At 39.6% G+C, this 22742-nt stretch overlaps 5 protein-coding genes and 1 long non-coding RNA gene across 12 annotated transcripts; 1 reads left to right on the top strand and 5 right to left on the bottom strand.

Annotated features, from left to right (window-relative positions):
* Window positions 1–2811: 2811 nt before the first annotated feature.
* LOC131103159 (uncharacterized) lies at window positions 2812–3577 on the bottom strand. The gene is made up of 3 exons (XR_009119564.1): window positions 3461–3577; window positions 3343–3388; window positions 2812–3244 (listed from the first exon to the last, which is right to left on the bottom strand). It is a non-coding gene; the product is annotated as an uncharacterized LOC131103159 (long non-coding RNA).
* On the top strand, window positions 2860–4390 carry mpg (N-methylpurine DNA glycosylase). The gene is made up of 3 exons (XM_058049186.1): window positions 2860–3224; window positions 3482–3686; window positions 3842–4390. The coding sequence occupies exons 1-3, from the start codon at window positions 2865–2867 to the stop codon at window positions 4231–4233; spliced, it is 957 nt and encodes a 318-aa protein (XP_057905169.1). The 5' UTR covers window positions 2860–2864; the 3' UTR covers window positions 4234–4390.
* Window positions 3706–14029, bottom strand: nprl3 (NPR3-like, GATOR1 complex subunit). 6 transcript variants are annotated; one of them, XM_058049181.1, is made up of 15 exons: window positions 13931–14029; window positions 13620–13850; window positions 13424–13490; window positions 12843–12881; window positions 11541–11673; window positions 10615–10689; window positions 8789–8942; window positions 8609–8690; window positions 8398–8535; window positions 8000–8156; window positions 6710–6816; window positions 6492–6621; window positions 6233–6422; window positions 5955–6153; window positions 3710–4917 (listed from the first exon to the last, which is right to left on the bottom strand). In XM_058049181.1, exons 2-15 carry the CDS (start codon window positions 13819–13821, stop codon window positions 4752–4754), a joined length of 1839 nt encoding a protein of 612 aa, XP_057905164.1. In that variant the 5' UTR covers window positions 13822–13850; window positions 13931–14029; the 3' UTR covers window positions 3710–4751. The 6 variants fall into 6 exon arrangements, with proteins under 6 accessions (XP_057905167.1, XP_057905166.1, XP_057905164.1 ...); XM_058049182.1 differs by having other exon boundaries at window positions 13620–13826; window positions 13931–14027; XM_058049184.1 differs by lacking the exons at window positions 13620–13850; window positions 13931–14029 and adding an exon at window positions 11100–11127 and having other exon boundaries at window positions 3706–4917; window positions 13424–13469.
* A 100-nt stretch (window positions 14030–14129) lies between these two features.
* LOC131103043 (hemoglobin embryonic subunit alpha-like) lies at window positions 14130–15126 on the bottom strand. Its single transcript, XM_058048898.1, has 3 exons — window positions 14961–15126; window positions 14687–14894; window positions 14130–14341 (listed from the first exon to the last, which is right to left on the bottom strand). Exons 1-3 carry the CDS (start codon window positions 15119–15121, stop codon window positions 14213–14215), a joined length of 498 nt encoding a protein of 165 aa, XP_057904881.1. The 5' UTR covers window positions 15122–15126; the 3' UTR covers window positions 14130–14212.
* Window positions 15127–15690: 564 nt separating this feature from the next.
* Window positions 15691–18527, bottom strand: hspb9 (heat shock protein, alpha-crystallin-related, 9). Its single transcript, XM_058049462.1, has 3 exons — window positions 18396–18527; window positions 16802–17294; window positions 15691–16583 (listed from the first exon to the last, which is right to left on the bottom strand). The coding sequence occupies exons 2-3, from the start codon at window positions 16990–16992 to the stop codon at window positions 16058–16060; spliced, it is 717 nt and encodes a 238-aa protein (XP_057905445.1). The 5' UTR covers window positions 16993–17294; window positions 18396–18527; the 3' UTR covers window positions 15691–16057.
* Window positions 18528–18731: 204 nt separating this feature from the next.
* Window positions 18732–22591, bottom strand: LOC131103151 (hemoglobin embryonic subunit alpha-like). 2 transcript variants are annotated; one of them, XM_058049170.1, is made up of 4 exons: window positions 22575–22591; window positions 19712–19928; window positions 19413–19620; window positions 18732–18945 (listed from the first exon to the last, which is right to left on the bottom strand). In XM_058049170.1, the coding sequence occupies exons 2-4, from the start codon at window positions 19807–19809 to the stop codon at window positions 18817–18819; spliced, it is 435 nt and encodes a 144-aa protein (XP_057905153.1). In that variant the 5' UTR covers window positions 19810–19928; window positions 22575–22591; the 3' UTR covers window positions 18732–18816. The 2 variants fall into 2 exon arrangements, with proteins under 2 accessions (XP_057905153.1, XP_057905152.1); XM_058049169.1 differs by lacking the exon at window positions 22575–22591 and adding an exon at window positions 21326–21477 and having other exon boundaries at window positions 19712–19855.
* Between the last annotated feature and the right edge of the window lie 151 nt (window positions 22592–22742).

Genomic DNA, 22742 nt, shown 5'->3' with positions numbered 1-22742 from the left:
TGAATGGAAATTTGAATGTGACATTCTAAAGCCGAGCCTGGGTCACATGACATGGCACCACAGTAAAAGTATGATACTATAAGTGCATACATCGGGAACACAATTACTGGACTTGGCCGGACAATTCACTTGAAGGAAGTAAAACCTGCACTTTACTGGCTTGCTGGGAGTCCCTGATTGATAAACCATGAAGTCGCTGTAATTAATGGCCACATTTCCTCCTGGGACGCATGAGGGGTTGAAACCAGGGTAAAAGCTGCAATTAGGAAGCGGCACGGGACCTTTAGTAGCACTCAAGGACCCCTGAAGACCCATCAGTCAGACGCAGATAAAAGGGTTGAGCAAGAAGGTCATGTTTAACTAAAAGAATTAGGAGATGTTTCCTCTTTCTTTTAACCCGAGTGGAATAAAAAGTCATGTCTGGACCGCAGAGAGGTTGCCTTTTTTTCTAAATGCTTTACTGATGGCACAACCAGAGCTGGAAGTCTTAAAAAAAAAAAAACATGTTTTTTTTCTTAGTCGGGGGAGACCTGCTGTGCCGCAGCAGTAGTAGAGACAGTTAAAAAGAAATGAAAGAGGGTACAAAACTGCTTGTGCTCATGTGACAAGCAGACCCTCTCACTTTTTATGGGCAGACTGCAAACATTTGAAAGCTTTATGACAAAGTAAAACAAGAAGGGTCCAAAGGAGCACTCGCACAAACAGCAGGAAGGCTTCATTTTGAATTATTTTATCACCTAACAGACATTTTATTCAGCCATCCGTTTTTCTATGTCCTCATTAGAGTGTCAGGTGAGCTGGAGCCTATCCCAGCTGTCTTTTTTGTACAACCTGGTCTGGTCGCCAGCCAATCACAGGCCACATATATACTATGTCAATCACATGCATCCTACAGTTTTTCGTGTATTCCTGGAGGTAATAACCACGAATCCTCCAGTTTTTTGTGTATTCCTAAAAAGGTCGTAGCTATATATCCTACAGTTTTTTGTGTATTCCTAGAGGCAATATCCATGCATCCTACAGTTTTTCATGTATTTCTAGAGGTAATATCCATGCATCCTACAGTTTTTCATGTATTTCTAGAGGTAATATCCATGGATCCTACAGTTTTTCATGTATTCATAGAGTAATATCCAAGCATCCTACAGTTGTTTTGTGTATTCCTAAAAGGTAATAACTATGTATCCTACAGTTTTTTGTGTATTTCTAGAGGTAATATCCATGCATCCTATAGTTTTTCGTGTATTTCTAGAGATAATATCCATGCATCCTACAGTTTTTGTGTATTCCTAAAAGGTAATAACTATGTATCCTACAGTTATGTGTATTTCTAGAGGTAATAACCATGCATCCTACAGTTTTTTTTTTGTGTATTCCGAAAGGTAATAACTATGTATCCTACAGTTATGTGTATTCCTAGAGGTAATAACCATGCATCCTGCAGTTTTCTTGTGTATTCCTAGAAGTAATAACTATGCATCCTACAGTTTTTGTGTATTTCTAGGGGTAATAACCATGCATCCTACAGTTTTTCGTGTATTTCTAGAGGTAATATCCATGCATCCCACAGTTTTTCATGTATTCCTAGAGGTAGTATCCATGCATCCTACAGTTTTTGTGTATTCCTAAAAGGTAATAACAATGCATCCTAGTTTTTTGTGTATTGCTAAAGGTAATAACTATGCATTCTACAGTTATGTGTATATCTAGAGGTAATGACCATGCATCCTACAGTTTTTCGTGTACTTCTAGAGGTAATAACTATGTATCCTACAGTTATGTGTATTTCTAGAGGTAATAACCATGCATCCTGCAGTTTTTTGTGTATTCCTAGAGGTAATAACATGTATTCTACAGTTTTTCATGTATTTCTAGAGGTAATAACCATGCATCCTACAGTTTTTTTTGTGTATTCCTAAAGGTAGTATCCATGCATCCTACAGTTTGTAACAGTAGTAACTATGTATTCTACAGTTTTTTGTTGTGTATTTTTATAGGTAATAAACCCAGTTTTTAGTGCATTCCCTAGCATCTGCGCGCAAACACCCACACCCACGACCCCCCGCCACCTGTGCATCACATGCCACACCTTGACAGCCCGGCAAAAGAACTGCATCATTCATTAATCACCATCCATGAATCATTAAAGGCACCAAACAATGAGAATGCAGATGTCTTCCCACTTGTGAATGAATGTGAGAAGATGAAACCCTCATTAGCTCTCAGTGTGACACTTCAAGTACACACACACACACACACACACACAATAATAAACATTTTACATGAATACTTGAGTGCCTTGGTACATTATATGATCATAATGGCCCAGCTGGCCCAGCCCAGACTTCAGTATGACTGATAGACTGCAGAGACGCTCAAAGCAAACAACGCTGCTTCAACAGACATGAGAAGGACAAAGTCAACAATCCATGCAGTCAGTCGAATTCCATCTGGCTCTAAACCATCATGACACATTTCTTGTCATCTATACTGACTACAAGAATTTCTGGTTAATCAGTGTACAGATCATGTTAAAAAAACTGTATCCTGAGCCAAACTGGCATCATCAGGGACACAAGTACACTCTTGGGAGAAGGCTTTTTAAATGATGGTAAGAAAAGATAAGACTGATGCACAACACACATATTAATAAGATTGGCTACATGGCTAAAAAGGGGAAATATGCGATTATTTAGCTGAACACGTTTTCTGGCAAAGAAAATGACAATATTTTTTTTGTTTTCACTATTTTTAAATACATTTTTCCGGTTCTCAGGATATTTTCTGTTCATACTGTACGGGAAATGACGCCACGACAGCGTCAGCATAAATAGTGCGCGGTCACTTTAAGAGCAACGCCATTGATGTTGTTTCATTTCCTGGTTCGCTTACATGGCTTTAATCACGAGCTCCACGACCAGGAAACACAACATTCTACTTTCGTTATTCAAAACAACGCTAATAAAAACCCTAATGTTTGTCCCTTGGCACATACACTAATGGCAGAGCGCAAGAGAAAGCATCCGTCACACAATGGCGACCATAATACAAAAAACAAACGCGGAAGTGAAAGCGAATTAGACGAGAAAACCAAACAACACGTGATTAATGTGACGGAAGAAAGTCGTTATTTCAAAGGGGCTCAAACTAACCTGCATCGTCGACTTGGAGAGGATTTCTTCAGGCAGCCTTGCATCAGTTTGGCTAAAGCTTTGCTCGGGAAGGTATCTGCAATTAATGTCACCTGTTGGTTGCAACCATGGAGATAGCAGCAATGTTAACTCAAATGTATTACCATCAGCTGTTTTTAATTAGAATGTAATTAATTAATTAATCCTACACCTTTTGTCTTGATGCACCCCACAGAAAGCACAATAACTTACAAGATCTAAAAAAAAAGGGCATGGTCACAGATGTCAACAATGTATTCCACCGGGCATTTTTTCTCTATTACACTTACTTGTATTATGTGTCCGTGGAGGTGCTGGTCCGCAGATGTGAGGATGGCACGGAGCTGAGAGGCCGAGTGGTGGAGACGGAGGCATACCTGGGAGGCGAGGACAAAGCGTCACACTCTGCAGGGGGCAAACGCACAGAGAGAAACACGGCCATGTTTATGAAGCCTGGCACCATCTATGTGTATTCCATTTATGGCGTCTACCTCTGTATGAACATCTCGAGCGAAGGTGAGTGTAGATTCCTCTTGGAGGTCCTGCAGATATTGACGTATGAAGCTATTTTACACAGAATAACAACACAACAGCTTTAAAAAGCCAGTATTTTTGGTAGTAATAGTCAGGTAGTAAAAAGTAACCCTAAAAGATATTGTTGCGTTCCGCAGGTGATGGTGCTGCAGTGCTTCTTCGCTCCCTGGAGCCCCTGCATGGCCACGCCGTCATGAGGCAACTTCGGGCATCCAAACGGAAAAACGAGGCCCGGCCGCTCAAGGACAAAGAGCTGTGCAACGGTCCCTCGAAACTATGCCAGGCTCTCGATGTCCAACGCCGCTTTGACCGTCAGGATCTGGCATCCGACTCGGAAGTATGGCTGGAAGACACACATTCCACCGCTACAGAAGATCACAATATCGTGTCGGCCCCGCGCGTTGGCATCGAGTCACACGGGGAGTGGGCCAAGAAGCCGCTGAGGTTTTATCTCCGTGGAAACGCTTGTGTTAGCGTTGTGAATAAAGAGGCGGAAAGACTTGGAGACCTGAAGGAGACAATGCAGTAAATCACTGAGTGATGACCGTACATATGACAACACTACAAACACACAATATTATACTCTAACTCCTACAATTAATGTCATAACAAGATAAACTGGACAGTGGAAAAAAACAAAACAATTACGCACTCATGACTGTTAAGCTCAGACCTTCTTTTTTTTTTTTTAATAAACACTCGAGAGGCTTCGGGCCTCATTGATTCCACAGATGTTTGAACCTCTCTCTCCTCCCTTCAAAGCAAAAACAGCCTGTCTGATGTCCAAGTCCTCTCCCACCTCCGGGAGTCAGGAGGTGGAGGTCTGGAATGAGCATTAAGTCAACGGCGTGTGCACCTCCGCAGTCCAAAACACATGATCAAACACATGTCATTTCTCTTATCTTAACTATTATGTACAAAATAATTTACTATGCTAACAATTGCCACATGGAGGGTAAAAACCCCCCCAAAAAAACACGTCATGTATATCCTGGCTACTTCCCAGCAAGGCCAGATGGTTTGACGGCGCCGTCCCTCTGGCTGACGCTACTCCGTCGGCGACTGAAAAATGGAAATAATAGGATCTTCGTGATTGGTCACCACTAGGACGCTGCGAAATTTGTCCAAGAGCGTCTTGAGCTGCGAGCGCCGCATGTTCTCGTTGTACATGATCTCTTCCAGGTGGTGGTGGCCCCGGAAATAGTGCAGCAGCCTGGGGGAGGAAGAACAAAGGGGGGTGGGCCACAACTAACATTTACTACCGCTGTGAAAACTAACACATGGAGTGGTTATTTATTCAACTGCAGAGAGTGCCAGGCCTCCAGAAAGGGGTAAGGCAGAAGGATGGTGAAAGCAATATTTTTGACACGGTGATCGAGTGGTTAGCACGCAGACCTCACAGCTAGGAGACAAGGGTTCAATCCCACCCTCGGCCATCTCTGTGTGGAGTTTGCATGTTCTCCCCGTGCTTGCGTGGGTTTTTCTCCGGGTACTCCGGTTTCCTCCCACATTCCAAAAACATGCTAGGTTAATTAGCGACTCCAAATTGTCCATAGGTATGAATGTGAGTGTGAATGGTTGTTTGTCTATATGTGCCCTGTGATTGGCTGGCCACCAGTTCAGTGTGTACCCCGCCTCTCGCCCGAAGACAGCTGGGATAGGCTCCAGCACCCCTGCGACCCTCGTGAGGATAAAGCAATAGAAAATGAATGAATGAACTACTATGTAGTACAATATAATGAAAATTATTAAAATAATATATATAAATATAAAACAGCATTATTAATTAACAATTATGTTATTGTAAACTCCCACTGTGAATTTCAGCTTTACAGATGCCATATGTGTTGTGGTAGTGACAATTACTGTGTAATGTGTCATCATAAAGGTAATTACTGCCCCCTAGTGGCATCACCTTTAATTATTTGTCCTGATGGAGAAATAAAGAAGCATCTACTAGGGGTTTGGTGTGTATTTCTTAAAGGGGACAACACAGCATCTATTACACCCGAGACCACGATTTAAGGAAATGTAACCATATAAGAGCAGCCTTTTTTATAAAAACTTAAAAATACTTAAAAATAAACTGATAATTTATGGCTAAATGACTATAGTTGCATGTTTTAACTGTGTAAAAAGAGTGGATCCCGCCGAATAACTTTCCCATCCATCTATGCCCACTCACCAAGTGAATGACACTCGAGTGGGACCACCAGCCCCTCCCACTTGATCCCCTTCAGTTCCTCTTACCTGGTAAACATCCTGAGATCTTCTTGATTCTGAGCGGCGGGGATGTTAAGAATGAACTGCCTCTCGTAGTCTGACAGGCTGGCTAAAAGGGTCTCGGTTAACAGGATCCTCTTGTTGAGAGGAGAGTCTCCGCCGGGCGCCAACTCAGCGCTGGAGTTGTCCATGCTGGGGCTGGTCAGGGTCATATCGTCACTGCTGGCTGCACACATTGAATACACACAGGAAGTTGTTAGACAAACACACACACACACACGCACACACATGCAATAAGAACATACTCGGTGAGCCGAAACTGAGGGCGGTCGGGGTGCTCAGACTGCGACTCCCGACTCTGGACGCCAACAGGAGGTCGTCATCCCTGAACGCCGGCTCGTCCTCGACGGGCGGCACCATCAGGCAGACGTAGGTGTGCAGCTGGATGAGAAGGCGGCGCTGGAGCATCCACACCACCATCTGGATCAGCTGGGCCTGGAAAAGGAGGATATGGAGAAACAACAAATCATAGTACTTTGTTTACATGCTGAAGTCATTCAGTACCTCCTGTGCAGGAGCTTCCAGCGGGTTCCGGAACTCAGCCAGCGAGACAGGCAGCGAGAACTTGGCCAACATAGAAGGAAGATCATGACCGGGGAACTTCTGTGCAAACTGTTCAGCCTGAGCGGAGTATCTGTCCAATGTGGAGAGAAATAAAGAGCGGTGACATTATTGGACACGCAACGATACATCAGCACAACCTTTTCACCATGGCGACTCACAGGTAGATGTTGGCGTGCGGAGACAGCATGTAGACGTTGTTCTCACACAGAGGGTAGATGATGATGGCCTTGCCCCAGTAAACCAGGTGGGCAGCAATCTGAAAGATCTGAGAAAAACATAAAAGATGAGGAAAGACAAGAGTAGTGGAACAGTACATATATAATACACTAGATGGCAGCAAATAAATATAATCATTATGACATATGCACAGTGCGTAAAAAAATATTAAAAAAATAATAAATAGAAAATAATATAAAATATATCTAAATAATATATATAATATAGAAAAAATATATTTTTATATAATATAAAAAATATATAAATAATATATAATATATATATTACAAATGTATTTTTAATATAAGATAAAATACATTTAAATAATATATATAATAATATGTATTATATTTAAAAAAAATAATCCATTTTTTAATCTTTCAAGTGATTTCATATAAAAAATAATGTTAAAAATAAATGTGACTAACATGCTATGTTTATTCACTACAATTTTATAAAATATTAACATAAATATATAATATGAATATCATACTAAAATATTCTAAATATATAGGAAAATTGTAATATACATATAATACAGTATAATAATAATAATAATTCACTCATTCATTCATTTTCTACCGCGGGTAAGTAATATTATCCTCACGAGGGTAATAATAATAAATGTTATAATACTAATTACTCAAACCGTTTAAAAAACATATCAATAATATAATATATATATGACATAATATTATACTAAAATATTCTAAATATATAAGAAAATTCTAATATACATATAATAATAATAAATGTTATAATACTAATTATTCAAACCGTTTAAAAATACATTTATAAAAAAACATATCAATAATATAAAACTTATTGTAATGAATATGACTGAATAAAAAAACTATTCCAACAAAGTTGCATAAATCCAATATGATATTTTCCAAAGGTGCTCTGTCTCATATTGTGTGTGTTCACGTCAAACTTCAAGCTTCATCTGGATCAGATCAGGACTGAGCATCTGACAGCAATTTAAATTTAATACGGAAAATCCCATCCCGACCCATCCCATTGTTTTTTAAAGCTTGGCCTTCCACAGAGTGCTCCTTCCCATATTTTGTCTAAGTTTAAGATCAAATCAAGATCAAGGGGAATTGGATTTCATGTTTCACATGCATTGCTTGTTTATATTTAACGATATATACAGTATTTTATTGTCATTAGTGTTTGATATTTACATGTCAAGCACTGCACGGATGTGTTGGGAAGTGTGGGTATCGGACCTGAAGCAAGGCCAGATCAGTGTCCTGGGCCAGCTGCTGAAGGTTCTTCACCGCCGAGCACGTCTTGATGAGGCGCATCATGGCGGGAGAGCAGTCGACGGGAAGTTGGCTCAGGAGCGCCTTCTCGCTTTCCAGCAGCAGCAGCGCGTGATAGGGCCTGAATGCAACACAGACTCTTAATACTGAATTATTCCTACCATGATTGGTGGTCCAAATTACGGGATGGGGTGATAGTAGTAGTAGTAACATTGAACTAACAGCAGATGGCAGTATAACCCAGTCATTATGTGATGTATAAGCAAAGCTAATAATATAAATATAGATGTTTTATGACTGTAGTTGGAGTGTGCATTGGTGTAGAACTGCATTGTGTCACACAGTACATCATGCAGGGTCACCTGATGGCCTTCAGGCTGCGTTCTAACGCCTCAGGGGGGATGTAGTTGCCTCCGATGCGGTGGATCTTGTGTGGTAAGCAGAAGCTCACCTCCAGCCAGTTGTTGATGTGTAGTCTCACCATGCCGGTGGTGCACAGGCTGATAAACCGTCAATATTATTAGTAACTGTATATTACTGTAAGTAATAATAAATAATTTTTGACCTTCTCACCTGTCGTACGCCTCCTTCAGGTCTTTGGCCAGCTTGCATTTGGGTAGAATTTGCCTAAACGGCGACTGTGGACTTGCATCAGCTGATAACACAAAAAGGAAGAAGAAACCAGTAGTGATGTTTTTGTTTTTTTTGTTTTTTTTGTTTTTTTTACACGCAATTCGAAGGTTTGGCTCTCACTTTCGGTGACGGTGGTGATCTCGTCCTGCACGGCCAGCATGAGTTTGGCTTCTCTGGTCAGGTACTGGCAGCGACGCTCCTCGTGTTGCAGCGCGATGGCGATGCGGCGTGACAAGTTGTGCATGCAGTTGATGACCGAGGGGTCGGCGTTGGCCTGGAAACAACGCCACACATACCTTACGTACATACCTTAAAGTTGAGTAACAGTTCATCATATACAGCATCTCATTAATAATTCTTTTATTTTTAAAATACGCTGAGGGTCAATTAAAAATGAGCGGCGGGCATAAAATGGCCCCCGGGCCGCACTTTGGACATACCTGCTGTATATAATAATATAGTACTGCAATAATGGTTGTCAAAGATCCTCTGTGACGGTTGTTTTGAAGCACATATGACACAAACATGGTTCAAAGATCCTCTATAAAAATGGGAGCACACACTTTTAAGGATCAATTCAATGAAACGTCAAAAAAAAAAAATCTCATAATTGATTTATTTCACTTCATCTAAATCAGGGGTCTCAAACACGCGGCCCGTGGGCCAAATGTGGCCCGCAGGACACTAGTTTGAGGCCCCCGCCTTGATATGAAAGTTTAATTTTAGTGTGGCCCACTCTAGTTTGATAGGGATACTGTATGGTATCGTGTACCCAGAAGAAATTACTACGTTTGATTAATGTTCATGTTAAAGGTTAAATAACTGTTAATAGTTATCCTCCCTATCCGTGTGGAAGTGGTAAGTTTTTGGCTATTTAAGTTTAAAGGAAATAACTTGAAGGCTACCGTTTAGGTCGTTAGCTCTCTAGTTTGCCAGTTAGCATGTGTCTCAAGACCCTGCAGTTGCGCAATATGTTGTAAATAAAAAGAGTATAAATGTGACTATAGTCGTGTTTTGTCATGTCTACAGGGCTCTAATAATGCTTTGTTAATTTTAATCTGAAAAAAATAATTTGTCTACCCACCAACTATATGTAGTTTCGTAAGTTTTTATTATTTGCCATTTTATTGTTGTTATTATTATATTTATTTATTTATTACTGATTGATTGATTTTCTTTATTCTTGATTTGTTTATTTATTTTTCATCTTATTTTGTGTAGAAAAATAAAAATTAAGATATTTGAGAACAGTGGAATGTTTTATCAGAGCTTTTCTTGTAGAAAATCAAAACAAAAGGAAAATTTATTCATTTTTCTGTTTTTAATAAATGCGTTTTTTGGGTTTTTTTTTTGGAAAACCTGATGCGGCCCAGTCTCACACAGACCCTAGCTCCAGTGGCCCCCAAGTAAATTGAGTTTGATCTAAATAAAAAAAACTATATTAATAATACTGTTATTGTACAACTATCCCGGTTGCCGAGCGGAATTTACCAACCAAAACATGACTCAGCCCTTTCAGGGCCCCCCCTCCTACCAAGACGCTCAGCTGAGGGGCCGCTAACAGTGACTCAGCAAGGGCAGGAACGGGCGATGCCACGATGATTAAACGAATTACATTTACTTTGACCTCCCACCTCTACCCTCTGCCCTCACAGATAAGAGGAAACAGGAAGATTATCACTCAGAAACATATTACACGCACACACAAGCGCGCCCTTTTATGAGACCCCCACCCTCATGCATGCAAATATCAGTATTAGAAAATAAACTATGCACTGCATCATAAAAACCATAATTTCTAATACTTTTAGCAACATTGTAGGGTCAGAATTAACCCTAACCCTTATTATATTTGATGCAAAACACTTTTATTACTATTATAAACATTTTTTACATAAGATTATGTGTGTGTGTGTGTGTGTGTTAACAAATAAACTTATTCTTACCCTCAATGCAAAAACAACATTAAACAGGATCATGGTGGGCATCTCACGCTTGGGCGAAGGATCTGTTTTGGACACCTGAAATGTAAAAATACTTAAAAAAAATAGAAAAAATACACAAATATGTACTAATAATTCATAAATTCATTACTGAGGGGATCTGTAATACAGAAATGTCACATAGAATGATGCAAAATCCAAACAATCAATGTATATAATTACATGGGAAATACATAAGACAGTCCAATAACATAAAAACATTTTTAAATTAAATTTTAATACATTTAATAATTAAAAAAATATTTTAAAAAATGCACTTATAATAAATAAAATGGAAAAAAAATATTTCTAACCTACTGTATAGTCATTATCAGTTGTTGTATATATTATTAAATTTTTTGTGTGTAAGGGACTATGGGGTTTTTCACAGAAGGAACTACATAAATATATAAGAATATTTTTGAATGTAATCATGGTGGGCATCTCACGCTTGGGCGAAGGATCTGTTTTGGACACCTGAAATGTAAAAATACTTTTAAAAAAATAGAAAAAATACACAAATATGTACTAATAATTCATAAATTCATTACTGAGGGGTTCTGTTATACAGAAATGGAACATAGAATGATGCAAAATCCAAACAATCAATGTATATAATTACATGGGAAATACATAAGACAGTCCAATAACATAAAAAATATTTTTATTAAATTTTAATAAATTTTATAATTTAAAAAAATATTTTAAAAAATGCACTTATAATAAATAAAATGGAAAAAAAATATTTCTAACCTACTGTATAGTCATTATCAGCTGTTGAATATATATTATTCAATTTTTTGTGTGTGTAAGGGACTATGGGGTTTTTCACAGAAGGAACTACATAAATATATAAGAATATTTTTGAATGTAATCATTCCTTCCCTGACCTGAATGACGTGAGGATGCTGTAGCAAAGTCGGGTGACCCACAAATCGAACATTGTCAATCTTCAGCTCAAATTTCTTGCCGCACATGTCCGATTTGGTGGCCAGGATGGTGGCCAGGATGCTGTCGGAGAACCTGAAATACGTATAAAAAATATATATATTTTTTTTCAATAAAATCGGTGCCAAAAAGAACCACCTGAAGGGAGATTTAAAAGCAGAAAAAAGGACAAGGCTGGAGTAGTTTAGATTGGCTGTGATTACAACATTCACGTTTGATGCAGCGCCCTGTGATGTTTTAATTAATCTTTGTGTGTCTACTTGGTGAGCAGGAAACAGGAAGAAGTCTCCCTGCAGGGGGATAAAAAAATGCAGAAGATTCATGCTGTAGGGAATTCATGCTGCAATGAAAGAATGATCTGGATTAAATTGCAATCAAGTCCACGACAAACTTACCCCTCTCGTCTATTGGGAATAAGGTGTTAAATTATTGAAATATAATGAAACATATCTCCATCATGCAGATTGAACTTCAATCACAGTTTGTAGCAATTAGGAGGTAAAGTTATTTTAATGAACACATTGTTTCTGCTACGAATAATTCACAATTACTGGTTGAAGACATAGAAGCAGGCGGTTCAAACCAAATCAATAATTACTAGGGGTGTAACGGTACTTTTGCTAGCAGTTTGTAGTTGTTTATTCGACAAATCATTAACATTATTTCTGCAAAACTGTATATTATGTATATAATAACTGTATATAATGTAGAAATACAAAGTTTCCAACAGGACTGTAATCTATTTGTGGCAATAAGTTGCAAAAGTGAGCGGGGGGGCAAGATAACATCACTGTGTAATTTGCATAAAAAGCAATGACGCATGTGCATGTCACTTTTGTGGATGTGTTAGTTGCATTTTTTGGGTGGGGTGGGGGGGGGTCACAAACAGGATGGCATCACTTGTGAGCAAAATCCATATGTGCATTCATGTTAGAATACTCCATATAAATATAGCAACAACATGGCTAAGTTGGCCACACTGATCTCTCCTACTACATCTTCTTATTCTGCGGCAGACCAAGTGCTATAATGTGTCTATTTGTGGTACAAATTTATTAACGTATGGGAAACACTTTTTTTTCACTTTCTGTGCTAAAAAAAAAATTAACATGACCTTAACACCCGAGGTATTCGACAATGGTGTACCATTACACCCCTATAAATAATATTTATAATAAATAAATAAATCAATGAAAGACAGGGGTGATGTCAGCAAAGGAAAGGCGCTTCGGAGTGCTTCTTACCCTGCTACCAACTGTTCATCAGTTAGTGAAGATGGTTCTCTGAAATGGGAATCGGGCGATAAAAAAAAAAGAAGAAACAAGCAAACGAAAAACAGGAAAATGCATACACACATACGTGACTCACAAAACGTTAACGGATATTCGCCATAAGGTAGCTTTGATGTTTGGGACTTGTACCACTTGCACCATTTGAAGCTTGTGAAACATGATATGAAAAAAATAATAAAAACAGTAAGGCAAAAATGGAAGAAATACAACAAATGTCACAATGTAAAATGAAACATTGACACTAATAAAGTTTTGTCTTGAAAAAAATATATAGAAAGTAAAATGTACAATAACATGAACAGTTGCAGCCCTTGATAAAAAGGTTTTGATACTACTGAACTCGGAGGCCATGTTGGCATGCATCTGGGGATTGCTATGTTATGTTGTGATGTGCTTCAGTTTCAGTTCAGTTTCATCAAGACACCTTGAGTGATGGCATTGTAATTTCTGGCTTCTTAAACCGTTCCTTGAATGTGTTTATTCATTAGGGGGGTGAAAATAACATCAATAAACTGTTAATAATATGAAAATACCTTGAATCGCCATCTTGGTCTTCAACTTCCCCTGTTGTATTAACTGCATATCGGTTCCGCTCTTTTCCTTTGTTGGGAGAACGTAAAGTTTACATATAATAATATACATAAACACTTCCAATACTTTATTCTGTGTTTTGTTTTTGTTTTTTTTGCTGCTGCTAGCTAGCATGATGCTAACACATGCCGCGCCTACCTGTATGCGATTCCCCGCAGTCGGCGACCTTCTGGAAGGGATACCGAAATAGCAGCTTGTTCCCTCGGCTTCCAGAGCTAACCAGTATGACACTGATTGGGTTGGTTTTGTGTCCGCTCCTGGGGCCTTTGTACACGGCAATTCTTCGCTGGACAACCGCCGATTTGGGGTCATCAGCGGAACCGCCAGATGCGTTGAGCATGCTAGCTAAATGAGTGACACCGGAAACAACTGTTGCCAAATGTTGACACATACAAAGGCTATCTTTTCATGTTTTTCCTATAAATATTTCTAGAGTGTCACTATTTTACCTATTTCACACCCCGTTGGCAAGTTCCTGCAGCTTCTCGAACTATAGTTTGTTTTGTGTCACCTCGAAAAACGTCCGACTGAAACAAGCAACTGAAAACACTGCGGTTGCGTACAAGATTGCACCGGACACGGAATGATAAAAATGATGCACAACTGCTAAATTTGATTTTAAAAAATTTAGCAAAAAACACAACCATATTTATTGTTTTTAATCATTTATTGCAATTTATCCCAACAAAGAGAGAGAGATAATTTGACATGTTGATGGCTGTAGGTGATGTTTATCTGTACTTGTCAGACAGAGCCAGAGCCAGGCCAGCCAAAAACTTGTCCAGGGAAACATGGACCTCTGGGGTGAAGTCAGCGGGGAACATGATGGCCAGAACCACAAGCATGTTGTGGGCAAGAATCTGTGGAAAACAAACAAAAAAAACTAATTACATTTAGTCATTTTAAATTTTCCATTGTGTAGAAGCTGTTAAGGTTGTGTTGTTTTTAAGTGGGACTCGATATTTATAGATTGAAAATCAATAAAGCTGTCCAAATTTTTTCCATCAATGGTCATTTATAAAAAAAATGAAGGATGCAATGCCCACTATGTACTTTTAAAATGCTCCAGTGTAGGTCAAAAAACACAAAGCTAGCTTTGTATTATGGGTAGGAATGCATCCATCCTGCTTATCCTCATTAGGATCATGCTGGAGCCTGTGCAAACACAATATATGATGTTTCCTATGTGAGTTCAAATGTTTGACCTTGAAGTTGGCAGGGTCCACTCTCAGTTTGAAGGCGTGCAGCTCACTGAGATCGAGCAGACCGGCGACCAAATTGTCGATGTTTTTCACACCCAGAGCGACACCGCCCATTATGGTCTTCCCGTGCTTCTTCACGGGAGCAGAGCCGGGGCTCAAGTCCTTCCAGTGAGCGAAGTAGGTCTTGGTCTGGGGGTACACGACCAGCATCCTGAACAGGAAGAAGAAACATGCTGTCAAGTCAAAGAAACAGTCACTTTGATGTGATGATGTTTACCTGGACAGAGCGAAGTTGCCGATGTCATCCGCCTTTGAGGACATGAGAGACCAGAAGGTCTTGACTGTGTCCTTGTCCTTAGGAGTGAGACTCATCTTGGTGCTTTGGGTTGGAAATTTAATGCCTCTATGCGGGTACAATTGAGCGTATTTATATGGCATGAGGGGCACGGGCACACCCGATGCACTTGGGAGATAGCATGTGTGCCATTTGGATGCCTTCCAAATGGTGCAGCCTGCAGGAGATACTTACTGTACACGGGCCAAAAAAAGGTCGAAAAAATTAGAGGGCAGTATTAAATTACAACATGTGCATTAAAACTGAATTAATGTGACTTTAATGCACATTATGCTGATTATTAACAACTTTACATTGATACTGAATAATAAATCATATATGTTTTGAAGTGTTTTTTTCAAAATTTGCCTATAAAGTACATATTTGAGCCACCGCTAAAGACATTTATTATTAAAATACATGCATGGTATAATGCAAAGGGTCAGTATTATATTAAATGGGTGAATAGGGATTGTTATCTACTCAAAACAAACTTGTATGATTTGAAAGGTTTGACTTAAAATTACTTTATAGCCAACTTAATGTGGTATAAATTGTATTTTACATGTAATACATCTGGTTTGGTAAACAAATCCATTGAATTAAATACAAAGCAAGCAGAAATATTAATATTACTGTGTGGAAATTTGATTTATTTTACATTATTTGTGTTGTTTAAGGTAATAAAGTGTATTAACATGATGTATTTGAGAATGAAAACACTAATGCAGACAGCTGGGATAGGCTCCCCTGACCATCGTGAGGATAAGCGGTAGAAAATAAATGAATGAGTGCAGGGGCGGCCTCTAGTGGACATATTTATAAATGCAGCCTACATGCTGTTAACATTAGCTGTGTTTCATGACAAACGTTTCCCGGTCCAAAGTCACAACTTGTGTCCTAATTCACTTTAAAGAAGGGATTCTCACACATTATTGGTTTAAAAATCATATTTTTAAATTTTTAACTGTACAAATATAATCCACTTATTACAGTACAATCATTTACAAATGAGAAAATTGTGTGTTTTTTTGTGTGAACTAGTCAGTGTTCTCCTTAGTGATGGGGAATTCCAAGGAAGTCGTGAATCGAGGAGGTTCCTCTTCCTGTTCCAGGGGCATTCTCTGTTCCTCCTGTAGTGGCTCTTTGTGTTCCTCCTGCGGTGGTTCTCTACATTCCTCTGTGATTGGCTGCTTGGCCACGGGGGCGTGAATCCGCAGCTGTCCGTCATCCATAAGCGAGCAAGACAGCCCGGCTAAATCTAAGTGAGGCGAGAGCTCAATTTTCTGTTTGAATCCCACGGAGGCCGAAGATGAGCAAGCGAAGGAGGCGCGGGATGAAGAGGATGCGCAGGAGTGGGCCTCCTGCGCCCCTGCCTGCTTGGTGGCCGCTACCAACAGGCTCCGCCCTTCTAATTTGACGGTGATGTCGCCGGGGGCATATCCGCGAGCGTCAAGGGTCACCAGGAGGTCATCGTGTGTAGCGGGCGCTTGCTGGGCTTGACTGGGTCTCTCGGAGACGGCCGTCTGTCTTGACTCGTCTTCAGCCTTGTCTTCGCTGCTTCGCCTGAGGACGGACGGACATTTTGAACGGACATTTTAGTGCGTGTTCTTATTTTTTTTTCATTCATTAGGAATATTAGGCAGAAAGTAGTTAAATTCTTAGTTGTTGTTCAGTATAAAAAACAAAATGTCCTCAAATGGGGGACACAGTGCGCTCAATACAACACTGCATAGAAGCAGGAGTTCAGAACATTAATGTGTATATCCATATAACAACATTACCTGTTGAAAGCGGACGCCATGAGGGGTAAATTCACAAGCGAAGGCCCATCCTTAAAGAAGAAATCATCTGCCAAATGGACTTTGCGCCCCAGGAGGTCTTGACCCAAAGAGGAGAAGGGCCACAGTAGCGTCCCCTGGCTGAAGAAAGGGTCGTCGCCAAAAAGGCTGCTTAAAGCCGCGTGTCGCGCCATGGAGATCACGTCGAGTGGATTCTCTGAAGCTTCTTCTGAGTTGTGTCCCGTCTTCTCGTCCTAATATACCTCCACTCTGACCCCCCCCCCCCTCTTCTACATGTATGTTATTTTTAGTAGATGACCTCAGGGCTGTTCCTATGTGTCACCGAGCGAAGAAGGGATACCCTGGAAGTCGTCAGCTCATGGTGACATCTTGTTTTCTTTCAAATGAGTCACGACTAAACACACCTGTTCTTCTCCGCCATACAAGTCCACCTTTAAGACATGAGCTCATACGCCCATAAGTGTGTTTTTCCTCACTAAAGAAAAAAAACATCCACATGTGAAAAGCGGGCACGCAACAGCTGGGCGGCCATTTAGAAACACATTTAGCGCAAACTAATTTAAGCCCTGGTGAGCAGAGGCTAAGTAAATTTAGATTACAAGGTCCCATCACCGCCTTCTCCGAGGAGGCGTGATGTCAACGTGTTGGTATTCGCCATGCTAACATTACAAGGAACATGTGTCGTTGGGAATATTCACGGTACCCTTGGCTAGCATGGCTTTGTTACTTCATGGCCTATTTGCTTGTTATTATAGCATTTGTTTTCCAAGTTTAGAATCTTGTACTTTTTGCATCTCAAACCAAAAACACAGTTTGAGTGAACAGTTTTTTTTTTAAAAAAATAACCACAGCTGTCTGAAAGTCTGTTTACTTAAAACGTAGCAGAACGTTTGAACTAGTGATGTGCGGATTGATACTGAAATATTGATACCAGATTTTCATGCTCCAAAATCGATTCTTAAGTCATTTGGGGTAACGTACTGTACATCATTAACGGGAACACAGTGATAAGTAACTAAATGATTGATTTTTTTTGTCGAAATAATACAATGTTGGTGGGAACTACCTTTTCTTCCGCCTGAGTAATGTGCATAGGCACACTGTAGTCAGTCTGTTCAAACAAAGGCCGATCGTAAACCAGGCCATGTGTGAATTGTTAATCAAGTTTTCATTCTTATTGTAGTTCTTAATAATTAATAATGGTTTTATTAAACACTATGTGCGCATTAAATGTCTAACCAGTCTTACATTTATGTGATTTCTAATCTCACTTAAATGTTGAAGAAAGTTGTACTTCCGCCCGAAGAGTTACGTGATACACCTGAACACACCATTAGGAAACCTGAGTCGACATATCCCCACAACAGAACAAGTAAAAACAATTTGCTTTGTCACTTATTGCTAACACAAAGCAGGGGTATAGTGTTTGTAATTTTTAGTATATATTTTATGCCATGCTCTGTTGTGGGCATGACCCAGGGATAACTTGAATCTTAAATTGGGTTTACATTTAAACGACATGTCAAAAACACAAAATAAGTGATGAGTTCTAAATAAAGCTAACATACACACTCACCATTGTAGGAAACGTCAAAATGCGATGTAGCCGAATGCATCGACACACAGTTAGCAAAAGGTAAACTAAGGAACCGGTGGCTACCGCTTCCGTATTTCATTAAGCGCCACAAATTAATGTTTACAAGCACGTGCGCGGCGTCAAACAACGGAAGTAGAAAACGAGCAAAACAAAATAAAAGCACACAACAGGAAGTAGTAGTAAAGTATGGTACAACAGTATAGTCGCTATAAGTTCACCTCCACCATGGTAAATTGTGCATCTAAACTAACCATTCAGCATTTTTGCCACTTTGAAATAGATGCTAGGTATATAATACAAAAAAAAACCCAGTCAAAGAGTACTTGCACCCATGCTTTTATTGATGACATGCATACAGTAAAAGACATGCTGCTTGTCTGCGGTCATGCTCTCTGGATGTTTATCTGTATTTCTCGGCCAGGGCCAGAGACAACGCGGCCAAGAACTTGTCCATGGCCACGTGCACCTCTGGGGTGAAATCGACGGGGAACATGATGGCCATAACCACAAGGATGCAGTGGGTGAAGATCTGTGAAGGAGAGGATAATGCCATAAATCAAAACAGCCGCACTAAACGCCTAAAAGTGTTTGTTATTTTAAATATCATATAGACAGGAAGCTTAAAAGCGATGAAAAGCGGCGGTTTAGGAGAGTTTGCCTACTTTGAAACACTAGAGAGCAGCAGAGGCCTTTGACTGGAAATAAATATTTTTCTAGCGGTGCATTCAAATGGTGGCTTTTTGTTGGATTATGAACTGCAATGCATGAATTGACTTGATATGCTTTGGCATATAAGAGTTCTGTATTATTTGAATTTCTACTGCTTCTTCTGTGCATTTATTTCTGCATATACATTTCTATATTGATCATATTGATACATTAACTGTTTATTATTGTAGTTTACAGTGGTATCAGTGCTGAGTACTGTTCCTATTCTACAAAATAACAGCATCCAATACTATTATTTTGCTACTTATAGGGGTCAGAAACACTTACCTTGAAGTTGGCAGGGTCCACTCTCAGGGTGAAAGCGTGCAACTCGCTGAGAGAGAGAATACCTCCCTTCAGGTCATCCAGTTTGCCCACAGCATCACCCACGGCGCTCATGATGGTGATTCCATGCTTCTTCACGGGGGCAGAGCCAGGGCTCAAGTCCTTCCAGTGGGCGAAGTAGGTCTTGGTCTGGGGGTACACAATCAACAACCTGCGGAAGAAGAAGAAGAAGAAGAAGAGCGTCAATAACAATGGATGTCCAAGTAAGGACTTGGTGATGATGATGATGGGATCATACATACCTGGACAGAGCATCCATGCCGATGTCCTGGCATTTTCCGGAAACTTTGTTCCAGAAGACCCTGACTGTGTCTTTGTCCTTGGGGGTGAGAGTGGTCATCTTTGCGACTGTTGAGTGCTGTGATGCTACCAGACACTGAAGGGGTCTTTTTATAGAAGAAAAAGGCAGGGTGGTCACTCCCTGGCCCGCCTCCTCCGAAAAGATAGCCTTCCGCACGCCTCCACAGAGATAAAGCAACATCTGTTCATTGTGCCGCACGGTTACACGCCCGCTGTGACATCATCATACTTTTCAATGCCATCCACAATGAACTACTTTAAAACAAGTGCTTGAAAGCACTAATTACTGTTAGAGAGGCTGATCAATTATAATGAATCTCATCATCAATGCTATATAAGTTATGATAAGGTACCTACATTTCATAATTTCAGATGTTTTCCAGTAAATAGATGCATCCTTAGTCATTGTGAAGGCAGACCTATTACACTGTTCTACAAGCAAAATGCTTATGGAAAAAAAGTAGTGACATTTTTCTTGGTTCAGGTCACCAATTCCAAGCTACAGTATTGGGTCAAACCAGGAAATACTGTATTTTCTGTACTATAAATCGCTCTGGAGTATAAGTCGCACAAGGCCAAAAACGCATAATTAGGTAGAAAAAAATACATAAGTTGCATTTTTTTGCAGGTAATTTATTTTACAAACTACTTGACCAAAACAAACATTACGTCCTCTTGGAAGTCAAGTTCTAACAATAAAAGAATAGAGAACAGGCTGAATAGGTGTAAGATATGCTAACACAATGGTTATTCAGCTACCCAAAAACAAACATGAACAGAAAAGATGTCCAGTGTTTATGTAACATAAACAGTTAACATAAACAAAAGTGCGACTTATAGTGCGGAAAATACGGTATATGCAAAATAAGCCAAAAACATGGGTTTGTCAGAACATACAGTGTGTCTGCAAGCAGCCAGTTCTATCTGCACATTCCAATACATTTGCCTAGTGTTTTGACATAAAATATATATTTTTTATTTACAGACATGTCTCAGAAGTAGCCATGCATGGAGAGAAATTTCAATCAGAAATTGACTGTTGCATCATAGTTTCTTGGATACTACACGTCAGATAATTATAAGCAGCTAGTGGCAAACCAGCAATATGGCAATATTGGCAATATGTCACGGAGGATACACAAAAAGTGTATCTTCCCATGTAGATTTCTTTCCATTGAACTGTGGAGAAGTAAGTACGATTCCACTAACACATTGCAGCTATGGAGAAAAGACATGAGGCAAAGGGGAATCCATCTATGCTTGCTGACGACTGTTACGGTTATGAGTGGTTGACCTCCAACAGATTGTTTTTAATGGTGCAGAGTGCAGTCTCCGTGGTATCTGTGAGAGAAGGGTTCTAAGAAGAAAAGGCCTCGTCTCTTTCAATGCCACATAATTGCCTGTTTGGAATTTGCAAAAGAGCACCAAACAAGGGACATTGAAAGGTAGAATAACATGCCTCTCGCCCAAGACAGCTGGGATAGGCTCGAGCATACCCACAATACTAGTGGGGATGGATGGTATCCAACATTACTGGCATGACAAGGAGATCCCACCTGAGATGTTTTCCACATGGTGCCATCATGATCTGGGTCACTTTTTCCTTTCCAATTGAACAATGGAGCTTCAGGTTGTGCAGGGGCGTCAAACGGCAACTGGTTATGTGGTGATATTGCAGGGGGGAATCCCTCATGATCAAAGCCCCTCTTCTGTGTGGTAATGACTGGCTTTTTAAATGCAGCAGTTCACAATGGGCAAAGGGCTTAAACTCACTCTTTTGGAACATCCTGCGTGTTCCACTGATTTTATTCCAAATAAGAACATTTGGGCATGGATGGCAAAGGAAGTTTACAAAAATGGACATCAGTTCCAGGCAGTTGAAGCCATCTACAAGCAGTTTGAGAAGATATAAACACAGTAAAAATATTCATTTTACTGTCAACACTTGAGTCTCAGCTTCATATCTAGCACCAGATTTTCAATCCAGGCTCTAAAGTCGCATAATGTCAGTGGGTTTTTTTTTTATCAATCCCAATGAAAAGACTTACTTCATGTGTATTTTTGTTTTTTTTTTTTGTGCCCAAAGAGGACATGTTATCTGTCTTATCCGTGCTGCAGCTGACAGGGTGGACACACCCTGAATGGGGAGGATGCCGATAATTCCACAGTATTTCATAGCTGATGTACCACCTTTTTCTCATTTTCATATCACTTCATAAGCAGTCTTTATTTCAGCACTGAAATATCATTAATTAGAAATATTTCAGCGTGTTAAATGCATTGCTTTGTCAACCTTTCCACAAGGCGGATAGAACATAAAAGGTAGATTATAATTTTTTGGGGGTGCTTGCTAATGTGACACAGCACAAAATAGCTAGTTATCTCAATGACGCCTCCCCATGACAAGCCGATTTATGAGATAACGTCTCTTTATAAGTGCAAAGAAAAGCCAAATATGATGATTAGAATTAATAAATGTTGACTTTTGGACAAGTGAGTCTCAATAGTAAATATATTCCACTAGACGTCTTCGAAAATACCATACTTTTGAAGATATTAGGATACGTATAGGTAGCTATTCTGACAAACGTTGTGGCGCAATGCATTGTGGGATAGCTAGCAAACCAAATTGTTTTAGTAACATTTTCATTTTTAATCCACAAAACCGACTTAAAACACGACTCCCTTCCGTTACCCTTATTTTATGAAAAATACAACATTGTTAACAGCTCTTAAACTGCGAATATTTATATAATTAATATATAAATGTTTATTCGTTTGACGAGAGACGAAAACAGCAATTACCTTCTTAGGTGTCCAAAGCGCTGCCTGACGTTTTGTAAAACTTGAAATGTAAAAAAAACAAGCAAAATAATAATACAGAAAATATATTTTCGTCATAGTATGGAAAAAGAACAATAATAATTTTCAATTTCAATTGTCAATTTTTGCACAAACGTAAACAGCACAGGG

This window comes from Doryrhamphus excisus, chromosome 15, assembly GCF_030265055.1.
Source record: "Doryrhamphus excisus isolate RoL2022-K1 chromosome 15, RoL_Dexc_1.0, whole genome shotgun sequence".
In the NCBI taxonomy this organism is placed as follows: domain Eukaryota; kingdom Metazoa; phylum Chordata; class Actinopteri; order Syngnathiformes; family Syngnathidae; genus Doryrhamphus; species Doryrhamphus excisus.
This window is presented reverse-complemented; position numbering and strand designations above follow the sequence as displayed.